General features: G+C 36.7%; 3 protein-coding genes and 1 pseudogene across 3 annotated transcripts; 2 read left to right on the top strand and 2 right to left on the bottom strand.

Moving 5' to 3' along the window:
• Window positions 1-5,040: 5,040 nt before the first annotated feature.
• On the bottom strand, window positions 5,041-6,165 carry LOC125582284. The gene has a single exon (XM_048748901.1). It carries the CDS (start codon window positions 6,163-6,165, stop codon window positions 5,041-5,043), a length of 1,125 nt encoding a protein of 374 aa, XP_048604858.1.
• Window positions 5,633-10,145, bottom strand: BNAANNG21350D (uncharacterized protein At1g76070). The gene has a single exon (XM_048747720.1). The coding sequence runs from the start codon at window positions 9,569-9,571 to the stop codon at window positions 8,780-8,782; it is 792 nt and encodes a 263-aa protein (XP_048603677.1). The 5' UTR covers window positions 9,572-10,145; the 3' UTR covers window positions 5,633-8,779.
• Window positions 6,790-7,641, top strand: LOC111202613 (thioredoxin-like protein CDSP32, chloroplastic). The gene is made up of 2 exons (XM_048748900.1): window positions 6,790-6,865; window positions 7,202-7,641. Exons 1-2 carry the CDS (start codon window positions 6,790-6,792, stop codon window positions 7,639-7,641), a joined length of 516 nt encoding a protein of 171 aa, XP_048604857.1.
• A 2,635-nt stretch (window positions 10,146-12,780) lies between the features above and the next one.
• LOC111202612 lies at window positions 12,781-13,858 on the top strand (annotated as a pseudogene).
• The last annotated feature ends 452 nt before the right edge of the window (window positions 13,859-14,310 follow it).

Below are 14,310 nucleotides of genomic sequence, written 5' to 3'. Positions count from 1 at the left end.
AATCGGGGTCAGCAAGTTTATGTTGTTATATTATATTTATTTATGTATATAGAATCTATATAATGCTAGTGTAATAAAGAAAGAACATTATTTTTTTGTAACTTCAAAAAGATACATTATTACAATTTGAAATTAATCAAAATTGAATAAAATGGTAATTAAATATTTGTAAATCTAATTGTTTTTTTATCTTGTTTAGTTGGATTCTCGTGAAAAGAAATCGATAGGTTAAACAAATGTTTCAAAATTTGTTGTGTTATTGTTTTGTCTATAAATTACAAAATTTATTGAATTGATATATTTAATTATTGTACCCTTAAATAATATTTTATTAAGACATTAAAGAACTATGTTTTGAGTTGTTTTGTCAAAATTGTACTAAAATCTATGCTTTTTCATATTTGTCACGAAAATTTATATGTTAAACTTACTTTTACAAAAATTCTTACCTTTGTCACGAAAACAAAAATCTATGTTTTTTCATATTTGTCAATGTTCTCACACTTTCAAAGAATATATTAGCTTATTCACTTACTTATTTGTTTTTACAAAACAAAGTATCGGAGTCTTGAAAGTTGAATTCATATTATTGTAACTGTAGATAAGAGTTTCTGATTACATACTTAGTGATTCTTGTATATGTGTCCAAGAAAGTTTCAATGGCTTAGTGGTAAGTGCCCTATATTTATGTCATACTAACCCAGGTTCGATCATTTCCTTCGAAAAAATAAATGAGATGACGTGGCAACTTCGAACTCTTTGATTGCCTTTTAGTATTGTATATTGATTAACTCTCCAAAATCACATATTCGTTTATCCCCCCCCCCCCCCAAAAAAAAGTCTAATCAAAATCGAACACAAGCCATTTATTTTAAATAGGTGGATACGAATTATTGAGCCCCTTTAAAACATAACATTCTGATGACAAAAAAAAACATACATTCTATCCACAATCCGTTTATTGACCTTTAACCAGTAACACACTCACAAAGTCACAATGGCCACCGTCGCTAACTTCTCCGCCAAACCAATCGCCACCGTGATTCCACGCCCGTCATCCGCAGTTGCCTCCACCTCCTCCTTCGTACTCTTCGTCCGGTGCGGCGTCTCCGCGAAAGGTGGATTCACCGGCGGTGAAGGACGAGAAAGTGCAAAAGATTCACAGCGGAGAGGAATTCGACGAAGCGCTTAAAAGGTGAAGAGCAAGCTTGTGGTTGTGCAGTTTGAAATTAAAATATTACCTGGCTCTTGGCTCTGATAAACAATCTCAACAACTTAGATACAACTCTATCTCCAAAGTATATTCACAACCAGATACAAAGATATTCCCCAATATTCTCGGACTATGAATATTCACCAGCTATATCCCAATAAGTGTTATAATTTCTCTTGGGCTTGACCTCTCCACTAACTTAACTGACGGCCAACCTCTCTGTTTTTGTACTTGTGTTACAATGTCATAAAAAAAAGCATACTCACTCTCTTCACTCTCTCACTCACGTTTGTTGTTGTTGTTATAGAGCGAAGAGAGAACTCTTTAATTGTCTACATTTTTCTTATATTGATCTCAAGGATAATTTTACACAACATTGCACACACATATTTATACAAGAAAACACTCTCCATCTTCTCCATTTCCTAGCCTTATTTTCTTGACTTAGGAGTTCAAATTTTCATACATAGCCCCATACTTTTTGACTTAGACTTAGACTAATACAACAAGCAAACATAAATACTTTGTTGGAATGAAAAAATTCTCGTAAAGATGGAAAAAGTGTTTAAGTGTTTGAAAAGAAAGAAGATTTGTGAAGAAAAAAGCTTTTCTAACTTAGAAGATGATTTTTATTACTTGTTACAAATTTGGATTATTTCTTGATGATACAAAATGAAAGGGGAGTGGATGTATTTATAGACTCCAAAATACAAAATATTTTACATATTTTAATCCTAAATCTAGAGAATTCTACCATAATATCTAAGATTTTTTTTATCCTAATTATCTAGATAATTCTATGAGAATATCTAGATTTTTATTCTAAGGAGGTGGATGATTTTTCTAGAATTTGGGCTAAGATTTGGATCAACACATGATTAACCCAATAATGTTTGATCTAAATCAAGTTTACTTTTCAACACCCCCTCTTAAACTTGATTTGGTTACTCCGAGTAAGCTCCTCATCTTGATGAAGTCTTCTCGCTTGAGTGGCTTGGTGAAGATATCAGCTACTTGATCATTTGTCTTCACATCCTCCAATTGCACATCCATCTTGGTAACACATTCTCTTATGTAGTGATAACGAGTATCGATGTGCTTACTCCGATCGTGGAAGACTGGATTCTTTGCCAATGCTATTGCCGACTTGTTATCCACAAAGATCTTCGTTGGCTCCTCTTGTGATAGGTTCAACTCCTTTAGCAAGTTTCGTAACCAAATAGCATGGCAAACACATGAAGTAGCTGCCACATACTCCGCTTCACAAGTAGAAAGGGTGACTATTGGTTGCTTCTTTGACATCCATATGAAAGCGGTTTCCCCAATGAAAAACACAAAGCCACTTGTGCTTTTTCCGGTCATCTACGTCTCCACCCTAATCGCTATCGCTATATCCAACAAGCCTGTAATCTTCAGAGATAGAGTAGTACAAGCCAAAGTTGATAGTACCTTTGATATAGCATAGGATCCTTTTAGCTGCCTTGAAATGAGTTGTTGTTGGTTGCTCCATGTATCGACTAACAACTCCAACTGCGTGTAGGATGTCGGGCCTTGTGCACGTTAGATAGTGTAAGCTTCCAACTAGACTCTTAAAGAGTGTTGGATCCACACTCTCTCCTTCTTCTTCCTTTGATAACTTGACTCCACATTCCATTGGCGTGCAAACTGGATTTGAGTCATCCATCTTGAACTTCTTAAGCACCTCTTTAGCATAGCCTTCTTGAGTAATGAAAATTCAATTTTCTTCTTGCTTTACTTCAATGCCAAGGTAGTCTGACATCAACCCAATGTCGGTCATCTCGAACTCCTTTGTCATCTCCATCTTGAAATCTTCAAACATAATCGGATTGTTGCCAGTGAATATCAAGTCATCAACATATAAGCATGCAATCAATATATCATTGTTTTGAGTTTTGATATAAAGTGCATGCTCATATGGACACTTGATGAAGCCTTTCTCCTTGCAGTACTTATCAATCTGAGTGTTCCATGCTCTTTGTGCTTGCTTTAATCCATAAAGCGCCTTCTTCAGCCTTAAGACTTTGTCTTCTTCTCCTTTAACTATGTAGCCTTGTGGTTGCTCAATGTAGACTTCTTCCTTAAGGTCTTCATTTAAGAAGGCTGATTTTACATCCATTTGATGTATCCTCCAACTCTTTTGGGCTGCCAATGAAATGATTAGTCTAACCGTTTCTAAGCGAGCAACTAGAGCAAATACCTCATCATAGTCGATCCCGGCTCTTTGACTATAGCCTTTTGCCACCAATCTTGCCTTGTACCTTTCAACTTCTCCTTTAGAGTTCTTCTTTGCCTTGTACACCCACTTCACACCAATTGCCTTGTGTCCATTTGGAAGTGAAGCTAACTCCCATGTATCATTCTTTTGAATCGACTTGATTTCCTCATCCATTGCACTTCTCCATGACTTCTTTTCTTTAGCTTCTTCAAAGTTCATAGGCTCGCAATTCGCAAATAGACAAAATAGAGTAAGATTGTCTTGATTTTCGGTTACCTCGTAGATGTCTTGTAGACTTCTAAAACGTGGAGTCCTTTCACTTGAGCTTTCATCTCCTTGAGAACTTGTTGTTAGTGAAGTTGATGGTGTAGCTGGCTCTTCTCTCGGTTGCTCCACATTCTCTTCTTCAAATGATGGAAAGAAGTTGTAGTCTTCATTATTTGATCTCCAATCCCATTCTCCTTCTTCATCAAAGATAACATTCCGACTAATGATTGTCTTCTTTGTTTCAGGATTGTAGAGCTTGTAGCCTTTGGAGTTAGCGTCATACCCAATGAAGATATACTTCTTACTTTTATCATCTTGTTTACTCCGCTTCTCGTCTGGAACATGAGCATGAGCAATGCTTCCAAAGACTCTTAGGTGTGAGACTCCGGGCTTCCTTCCGCTCCAAGCTTCTTGTGGTGTCTTTTCTAAAACACTCTTTGTTGGAGAACGGTTTGATATATAAACCGCACAAGCAACTGCTTCTGCCCACAACTCCTTTGGTAGCTTCTTACTCTTGAGCATGCTTCTTGTCATCTCAAGTATTGTCCTATTCTTTCTTTCCGCTACTCCATTTTGTTGAGGGGTTCTCGGCACCGTCAATTGTCTTCGGATGCCATTATCTGCACAATACTTCAGAAACTCCTTAGACATGAATTCTCCTCCTCGATCCGATCTCATGGATTTGATCTTAAGACCACTTTCCTTCTCAACATGGGCTTTAAACTTTTTGAAATTTTCAAACACTTCTGATTTTTGTTTTAAAAAGTAAACCCATGTTTTTTCTTGAAAAGTCATCAATAAAGAGAAGGAAGTAGTTACTCTTACCAAGTGAACTTGGTTTGATCGGGCCACATACATCTGTATGTATGAGTTCCAGTGGCTTTCTTGCTCTTGTCACCGACTCCTTTGGAAAACTCATCTTGAATTGCTTTCCAAGTAAGCAACCTTCACACACTTGATTTGGATGATTGATGCAAGGTAATCCTTTCACCATTTCTTTCTTGGAAAGTAGCTCTAAGCTTCCAAATATGAGATGCCCAAATCGAAGATGCCAAAGCCAAGATTCCTCCTTGTAGCACATCTTGAGACATCGTGCAATGTCATTTTGAATGTTTAGGACAAACATTCTATTGTTTAACATCAGCACCTTTGTGATGAAATTATTTGCTCTATCTCTTAAAGAAAGGCTATTATCCTTTAGTCGAATATCATAACCTTTCTCTAAGAGTTGTCTTAGGCTCAAGATGTTGGTCTTCATGCTTGGAATGTAGTAAACATTGGAAATGAATTGATGATCTCCATTCTTCAAGCGGATGAGAATATTTCATTTACCTTTCACCTCCATCTTCGATTCATCTCCCAAAGCCACATTGGTTTTCACCGATTCATCGAGCTCCACGAACATGCTTTTATTCCCACACATGTGGTTGCTTGCACCACTATCAAGGTACCACTTGTGAACCTCATTTGGTTCATCCTTCTTGTAAGCCATCAATAGCATATCTTCTTCTTTACTCCTTTTTTCAACATAGTTGGACTTCTCTTCAACTCTATTGTTGTTTAGAGTTTTGCACTCAGAAGCATAATGTCTAAATTTCCTGCAACTATAGCATTTGATGCTTGATTTATCGTACCTTGATTTTGTATTTCCTCTTCCACGACCTCTTGAAGAATTTTCTCCTCTTTGGTTAAAGTTTTCTTCATATGGTCTCCAATCTCGTCCATTTACACCACGACCTCGTCCTCGGAAATGACCACCACCACGTCTCAGATGATTTCGGTCAGCTTCTTCCTTTTGATCAATTCTAATCTTGAGAACTTGCTCCACAATATCTTCTTTCTTCTTCTTCTTTTCTTCATAAGCTTGTAGTGATCCAAGAAGTTGATCCATCGTCATAGTCTCCAAGTCCTTTGTCTCTTCAATCACGGTGACGATATGCTCGAATTTTGAATCCAGTGATCTAAGAACTTTCTCCATGATTCTCACCTCATCTAACTTCTCACCATTTCTTTTTAGGTTATTAGTAACCGTCAAGACTCTTGAGAAGTAATCTGAGATGAGTTCTCCTTCCTTCATTTGTAATGCTTCAAATTCTCCTCGTAGAGTTTGAAGTCGTACCTTCTTAACTTGTTCCGCTCCCTTGTAAGATGTCTGAAGCTTCTCCCATGCTTCTTTGGACGTCCTTGCACCAGCAACCTTCTCAAATGTATCTTCATCTAATCCTTGATAGATTAGACAGAGAGCCTTCTTGTCTATCTTCCTTGAATCTCTCAAACCATCCTTTTGAGTTTGAGATAGACCACCATCATTCTCCGGTTCATTGAAGCCTTTCTCAAATATCCTCCACACATCATGTGCTCCTAAGATAGCCATCATCCTAAGACTCCAATTGTCATAGTTGCTCTTAGTGAGCAATGGAACTTGGAAGGGAACACCACTGTTTGCCATCTTCAAAAGGAACTTATAGCTCTGATACCACTTTGTTGAAATGAAAAACTTTGTAGAGATGGAGAAAGTGTTTAAGTGTTTGAAAAGAAAGAAGTTTTGTGAAGAAGAAAGCTTTTATAACTTAGAAGATGATTTTTATTACTTGTTACAAACTTAGATTATTTCTTCATGATACAAAATGAAAGGGGAGTCGGTGTATTTATAGCCTCCAAAATACAAAATATCTTACATATTTTAATACTAAATCTAGAGAATTCTACCATAATATCTAAGATTTTTTATCCTAATTATCTAGATAATTCTATGAGAATATCTAGATTTTTATTCTAAGGAGGTGGATTATTTTTCTAAAATTTGATCTAAGATTTGGATCAACACATGATTAACCCAATAATGTTTGATCCAAATCAAGTTTACTTTTCAACGTACTTTTACAGCAACTTTCAACGGCTCCTTAACTTGTTGCTCCTTTCACATTATTCTTCTTCTTCTTTTCTTTTTCCTTCTTTTTGGTTTAATCAAATACAGTTCCAACAAAAGTAAGAGTGATCAGAGTAACAAGATACATCCGTTTATGGTTGAGCTGAGCAGGACCTGTAATGACGTCGATTTCTTGCTCTCGTCATGGGTGATGAGTCTGAAAAGACCAGAGAGCTTTGTCGGAGAGATATGAGCATGGAGAAGATACACAAGGAAGAAGGTTAACTCGAAATTTCTCTAATTACTTTTACTCTAATATTTCCTGCCTTTCATAAAAATAAATGCTATAATATTTATCGATTTAAGATATAAGTTTTGTGTTTCAGTTACCTATTTTATCTGTAATAATTAAAGATGACAACCACATAAAATAATAACTCTTTTGAAATTAAAATATTATAAAAAAAATTAGTTTGATATTATTTTTTTTTTAAATGTAAAAGTGTAAAAAATTCAAATATTTGTAAAACGGAGAAAATATAAAAATAAATTTAGTCACATTTAAAGTATAGTGGCAAACACGTAAAATACGTGGAAAACGTTGACCATTTGGTAGGTATCGGACCAGACCAGCTAACGGGGGACGTGCTATACTACGGCGACAACCACTCGGCAGTGGGGCAGTCGCACGGCAGAGCTGACGTGGAGAAGCTGATCGACGAGAATCGCAGTGGAGGCAAGCTGATTGTGCTCGACGTCGGTCCGAAACATTGTGGGCCCTGCGTCAAGGTTTATCCGACAGTGCTGAAGCTGTCCCGGTCCATGTCGGAGACTGTCGTGTTCGCTAGAATGAACGGGGACGAGAACGATAGCTGTATGGAGTTTCTCAAGGACATGAATATTATAGAAGTACCCACTTTCTTGTTCATTAGAAACGGTGATATTTGTGGCCGGTATGTTGGTTCTGGTAAAGGAGAACTCATTGGAGAGGAGAACTCATTGGAGAGATTCTCCGGTATACAGGTGTTCGTGTCACTTACTAATTTGTCAACTTGATTTGCTAAAAGGAAAATGATTTAGGGTTTTGTTTGTACCATCCGAGACAGGTTTATATAGAAAACCACAAAATATTGTGATTCTTGGTTTGATTTGGCTTTGTACTTTTAACTTTGAAGGCACGGAATTGAGTATTTCGGTACGAGAATGAGATGTAAATTGATTTGTTACCTACCCAATGAAGATATTGTGTAATTCTATAAATAAATATGAGCATAATATCATTTTATATGTGATACGAAGCATATGTTATTTAATGGTTGGATTGTGAATTACATTTATAATATGGACAGTTAGTTGGTTCTTGTCATACACGTTGTCACCATGAGTAAAACAACATTACTGTGTAAATGTAACTGTAAGAATGTAATTGATCCACAGTTTTTCCTAAGTGCCACCAACCATTCGCAACACTGGGAGCAAACACTCACATGGCCACAACTAGAGATGAGAGATTAACTAAGCCAACCCAAATTATTAAAGAAATAGAGTGGACGGCCGTTAAAAAGAAGAGAGAAACATATCTCGTGAGGGAGTAGCAACCGTGAATATAAGACCATGATTAACCCGAAGTTCTTAAAGTGGGGATCTTAGCGGAAGTTAAGAAACTGTTTCTTAACTTTTAAATATAAAAGTTAAGAAATAGTTTCTTAACTTCGACTAAAAACCCTATCCTAAGAACTCTGGGTTAATCATGCTCTAAGACACACTGAAGTTCATTTTTGTCACTAGTTTATTGTTATTTTAGGCTTCTGTTAGGTTGTAAGTGTTGTCATCTCCTTTGTTCCAGGCTTCCAGCTAAGTTGTCAAAAATCATATGGTCTTAAACGTTAAAACCATATCGGTTACGTTTATGTATCAAGTAGTTCAAAAAAAGAACGTAGTGAAAGAGAGATTTTATTTAGCAAATAGCAAAATTGAACCAAAAGGTCCAAAACACATATTCATAAAGACTAACTAATGAATGGAAAATGATGATTCTTTCAAATAATAATAAAAAAGAATGGAAATGATGATATGGGCACCATTCAGCATATATACATAATAACAAAATCCTGATTCACTCTGTATGATGTTCATTATACGATTTAATTTGCAGTGACTTACATATTGAAATAAGGAGATGTAACTTCAAAGGTCAAGAGGTATGAAGATGAAGTGGTTTTGGTGGATCCATGGTTCTTCTCTTCCACAAGTTAACTTCATTCTTAGGCTTCATACTCAACGGAGCTGAGAACGGAATTATTACGTCATCTTCTTCCTCTTCCTTGCCTCTTAAGCAACCCCCTCTCCTCTCATCATCGGAAAAGTAACCACGGCGATGATCAGCCGGAGACTCTTCTTCTTCACGTTTCATCTCGACCTCCCAGTCAAATCTTCCTAAACCATCACGGCTGCTCGCAAACTTCTTCATCTGACCTAACGACGGCACCGCCGCGGAGGTAACCACCGTAGCCGGCTGTTCAGTCACGGCGGCGGGATGGGGTTTTCTAGACTTGTCACCTCCAGCCCTCGACGGGAACGAGAAGAGACGCTTGAACTTTGAAAAACGACCTTTACCATCATCTCCTTTGGTTAAAGAGGAAGAAGATGTTTTAGGGTTTTTCTTAAGAGAGGAGCGTTTTGATTTAACGAGCTTGATCTGGCCAATGCAAGAGACTTTAGGTGAAGTGGGCTCATCCCAAACGGCGTCGCTTTTGTTTCTCCTTACACGAGCGGCGTTAGGAACCAAGACCATAGGACCGGAGAAATATGCTTTGTTGGAGGAGGATGACGTTGTATTGTGGTTGTGGTGGAGATCTTTTCCGGGGCTAAACGGCGGTACGCGATGTCCGAAGGACATAGCTTTGGGAAGCATCTTCAAGAGCTTGTTCTTGTTCTTTGGTTTTGAAGTTGAAGATGAAGTTGAAGCATGGTGCTTATTGTCCATTGATTTGTTCACAGCGAAATCGAAGACAGAAACAGAGGAGTTCTGGCCTTTTTGAGATGTTCAAGAAGGAAACAAAGTTTGAAAAAGTCAACGATGATGCCTGGATTAGAGGAGTTTTGGTCAAATCAAATGTGAGTTAAAAGGCAAAGAAGACCTTTGTGCCGATTTATAAAATCTAATAGTTAAAGCAAGTTTCCTTTTCCTGTTAACTATCTAAAACACGTACTTGGAAAGTTTGCATAATAAACAAAGAGACCAAATGAAATAAAGTCTCATATAAAAACTTTAAGAAAATACAGTTGAAATTTATAGATTGGTCTAATTCTTATTTTAAATTTTATTTTCAATTATATATTCCACATTTATTAAAGAGAAAATGACTAGGATATCAATAAAAAAGTTTTTATCACAAATATAGTCTCTAAGAATAAAAATGACCAAAATAACACTTAATGTTTTATCAAAAGAGATAAATATACACTTATACCCAAATTTGATTTAGAGTTACGGGGTGAGGTTTAGGATTTAGGGTTTAGGGTTTAGAATTTAGGGGTGGGATTTAGGGGTTAGGGTTTAGAGTTAAGGAGTGGGGTTTAGGATTTAGGGTTTAGGGTTTAGGATTTAGGGTTTAGAGTTTAGAGTTTAGGGTTTAGGGTTTAGAGTTTAGGTTTTAGGGTTTAGAGTTTGGAAGTGGGGTTTTGAGATAAGATTTCAAATTTTGAAAAATAAAAAAGAATTAAATTTTTCAAAAGATAAAATGCTATTTTGGTCATTTTAGTTTTTGAAAGCTATTTTTGTGACATAAACTTAGAAAGTTGCTATTTTGGAGATTTGCCCTTTATTAAAAGATTAATATATTTTCTGAAAAATTCTTCAAAGTTCTCGAAATAGCTCTATAGGACAAAGTAAAATTTCCTTTTTATGCAGATTATCTTAATTGCGAATTTGACTTTAACGTGGGCCATATTACCCCGTAAATCAGAATCGTGTTACTTTGAAGTAGACTAATTAACAATTTACCGAAGTAGGTTTTTTTTTTCTGCAAATGTCTCACATAATTCAAGTATTTTTCCTTTGTTAACTAGGCAATCTAAAAGTCTTGTAATTGTTTTGACCCAAAAAAAGATTGTAATTGTAATAACTGAAATAAAAAATGTACAATCGAGATGGAACTGGACGTTTGACACATTCCAATAGTTGTGTGTGTATAAAGTTATTGAAGTGTTAAACCCTGGCCAGAAGTAGTTAATATAATATGGTTTACTTTTTCTTGCGATTTATCAAAGAATACTAGTCTACATGACCCAAAAATATTAGAAAATTTTACTTTAGGAGACAGTTCTAAGTTCCTTATTACACAAAAAAACATTTTGAACCTAGAAGACACTTTCTCTTAATGAATTTACCAACCTAACCTCTAACCAATAGAATTGTGTATTTCTTAGATTTTTTAATTAGCCACGACAGATTTTCATTTTTAGAGCAAATAAAATATTTTGTTTAAAAAAAAAAAATTCTTATCTCTTCAATTTGAAATCCCTAAATAGAATCAAGTCTCACGAACTAGACGAAACTCTAATACCTTTCTCCTTTTCAATATCTTCTAGATCTACAAATTTGGGCGGGTAGACACTCCGACATGGAAGGTCAGAGAAATTGCTCATGAATCTCTGTCTATGTGTCTCTATTTTTGTTCTAGACAACTTTTTGTGTTCTCTTCCGCCGCATGTTCTTCTCTACCGATTCGTTTCACAGACAACCACAGACATGGAAGGTTAGATTCTGATTTCAAAATCAAGTACTTAAGTCTAGTTTATCTTCTCGGTCTAAACCTCAACTCTTTGCTTCTTGTTTAAAAATTTGCAGAGAACGGAAAAGACCACCGTTTTCCCGAAAGACTTGGTGCAACTGATGGATTCTCAAATATCTTAACCAGGACTCGACTAACCACTGCTCACCTGTTCACAAGTCTCCTAACCAAGTCTCTGCTGACTGTTGACCACGACTTGCCTAACCACAACTCTTCCAGCCACAAGTCACTTGACCACAATTTACCTGACCACAACTCACCTGCCAAGTCTGTTCACAACTCTTCTGACCAAGTCTTTGCTGACCACGACCACTGAGAAGTCATTTCATCCCTAGGTTTTTTTGTTCGGAAGGCACCTTTTGTTGTACTACTAATGTACCCTTTCGGCTACGTCTTCTCATGTATTCTAGTGCCACCAATTTAGACTGAGTTGTTCTTTTGGTAGTTAACTAATCTATTGTTTTCTGTTTGTTTACTTTGATCTACTTTTTGATATCCATCAGGGCTTATCTTTGCTCTCTTAATTAGTAAATTCAATCCATGCCAAAATTTTAATATCATTCATAGTAACTAAACCAAAAAAACAGCAAAAAAAATCTTAGGGTCTTCTTTGGACGAGCCTTCATGTTAGTCTAACCACGAGATCATATCCATACGAATCCAGCAATAACAAACAAATATTATCCATCCGCCGCTACACTTCCACGAACACATCTACAGTAGAACACAACATTTTATTTTCGACCTCGAGAAGAGCATCCCTATCTATTAATAAATAAATATATTTTTCTTCATCTTTTTCGTTAAGACGAAAAGCAGCCCTCTTAACTGCATCATCTTCCAAGCACCATCAACGGTCCTTACATCTATGCTTATAAATACAATGCCCAAAATCATTAACTTTTCTGATATACCTATCTTTTAATTTAAACATTTATCATTAATTGCAACTGAATACAAACTTAGTTACAAGTCACTTATCTTATGGTTGTCTTCTTAAAGGAAACAAACTTCTCACTACACAAAAAGCAGGGTCAATTCTGTCTGAAAAAAACAGCTGGCAAGAGAAAGTGTGTCAGCTTGACAAAGTGTCTCTCAGCAAAAACTAAAGACAGAATGTGTCCTTTTATGTAACTCTCTCAAAATATTAATATCGAAAAATATATCAAAGCACGAACAACCGTAATCCATTTTTAATTACGATGAAAATTTGACAAATACAAAAAAAAGACTGGTGTCAGTTGCTCTTGAGTCATGAGTCCCGGCCCTGAAAAACTCCACAAAACCAAGGGCTGGAAGCCCAAAAAAAAAATAAAGACCTAGTAGTTTTGAACCAGCTACTTTGGAGTGGTTTGTTAGCTAGTTTAACCATCTAAGTTATTAATACAACTTAATAAATTGGCCGAAAAACAAAATATCGTATCAACAGCTGGAAGCAGAAGCTTCTAATGCTTCTGCCCAGGGCCGCTACTTAACAATTGTATTATTCAAACTCGATGCTAAAGCATAATATTATATTTTTTCAATGTAAGCTAAGCTACCTCATTATTTATGGTGCATGTTTGCTACTACAAGTTACTATGTGACGGTTCCGAGACATTCTCGTAGTTGGGAGCATTCAGTGTTGAATCGAAACACAGTATTTGTGTTATTTTTTTGTCAACAATCGAAATATTTGTCTGAAGTAACAATTTCATATTACTCGTGTTCCAGAGTTCTAGCTAGCTTAGTAATTATATGGGCCTATTAAGCCACATGGATAAGCCCATATTGGGCCCATTAAGCAACTTGAGACCAAATAGCTCAATGTTGGTTCTGTGAGTGAGAGATGTTGACGATGGCTGCGAAGCTTCTGAAATGGCGAAAACTGTCGACTCGTATAGATCTGATGCTTCGGAGCGACGCTGTATCAACAAGACGGTTTCTCCACGAAGGCCCAGACACCATGGAGGAGCTCCTCGATAGACACCTAGCGAAAAAGAGAGAAACCGCTAATCAACGACGAGGAGGCGGAGTATCTGAACAGACAGCGTCTGACGAGCATGCGCCGAGAGGCGCTGAGTTTATACCGGGACATATTACGCGCGACTAGGTTCTACATGTGGACGGATTCAAGGGGAGTCCTGTGGAGAGACGTGCTGAGAGAGAACGCTAGGAAGGAGTTCGAGGCGGTGCGGTTCGAGACTGATCCGGAGGTTATCACGCTGCTGCTGATCGGCGGAAGCGACGCCGTTTCGTCTGCTTTAGATAGGCTCACGGAGAAGCAGAGAGAGATGATTGAGAAGAGAAACAGAGGCGATCAACCGTGATTCGTCGGAAACGACAAAGTTTATAACATAGTTTGAATGTTGTACTTTCAAAAGAATGTTTTGTCCTTTTGTCATACAACTCTACGAATACAAGTAACAAAAAAGCAGTTACTAAACCAGCTCTTCTCCTAAGTTCTGAATGGAGAATATAAGATATAATTCAAGATTCTACTTCAGATAAACATGATGGCTATTTAGAGGAACACACAGCTGGATCAAATACATGAATGCTTCTATCAATTGTTCCTTCTTCCTCCGTCTATGTCAATGCATTGTAGCAGTTATAAACTCAATGTAATTAGCTGTCCCGCTTTTGTCCACATCAGCCTCTATATGAACAATAGCCATGAACACTTTTAATGTTTTTTCCTGGTTTTAAATAACCAATTGGATTTATGAAAATGAAAAAAAATTGGATTTGTTTTCTTTAATTTTTGCTTACAGCTTCCATGAGTTGTTTGGTTTCAGCTCAAACTGAATGCCTTTAGATGTCTACAGATTCCTCAACTACACACTTGTAGCAGTTACAACTCAAATAAGTTCTTGCTGGAATTTTCTTTATGAGTATCTCAATTGGTTTTTTTATTTTCGGATAGGCTCCTACTTGGGGATATTTACTA

This window comes from Brassica napus, chromosome C2 (genome assembly GCF_020379485.1).
Source record: "Brassica napus cultivar Da-Ae chromosome C2, Da-Ae, whole genome shotgun sequence".
Lineage (NCBI taxonomy): Eukaryota > Viridiplantae > Streptophyta > Magnoliopsida > Brassicales > Brassicaceae > Brassica > Brassica napus.
Note: the sequence above shows the minus strand (reverse complement) of the source record. Positions and strands in the feature narration are given on the sequence as shown.

Bases quoted from the DNA above. Each gene is read 5' to 3' on its own strand.
- LOC125582284 (XM_048748901.1), bottom strand. From the start codon at position 6,165: ATGGCAAACAGTGGTGTTCCCTTCCAAGTTCCATTGCTCACTAAGAGC.
- LOC111202613 (XM_048748900.1), top strand. From the start codon at position 6,790: ATGGGTGATGAGTCTGAAAAGACCAGAGAGCTTTGTCGGAGAGATATG. The intron at 6,866-7,201 runs GTTAACTCGAAA...ACCATTTGGTAG, and splicing joins GAAGATACACAAGGAAGAAG to GTATCGGACCAGACCAGCTA.
- BNAANNG21350D (XM_048747720.1), bottom strand. From the start codon at position 9,571: ATGGACAATAAGCACCATGCTTCAACTTCATCTTCAACTTCAAAACCA.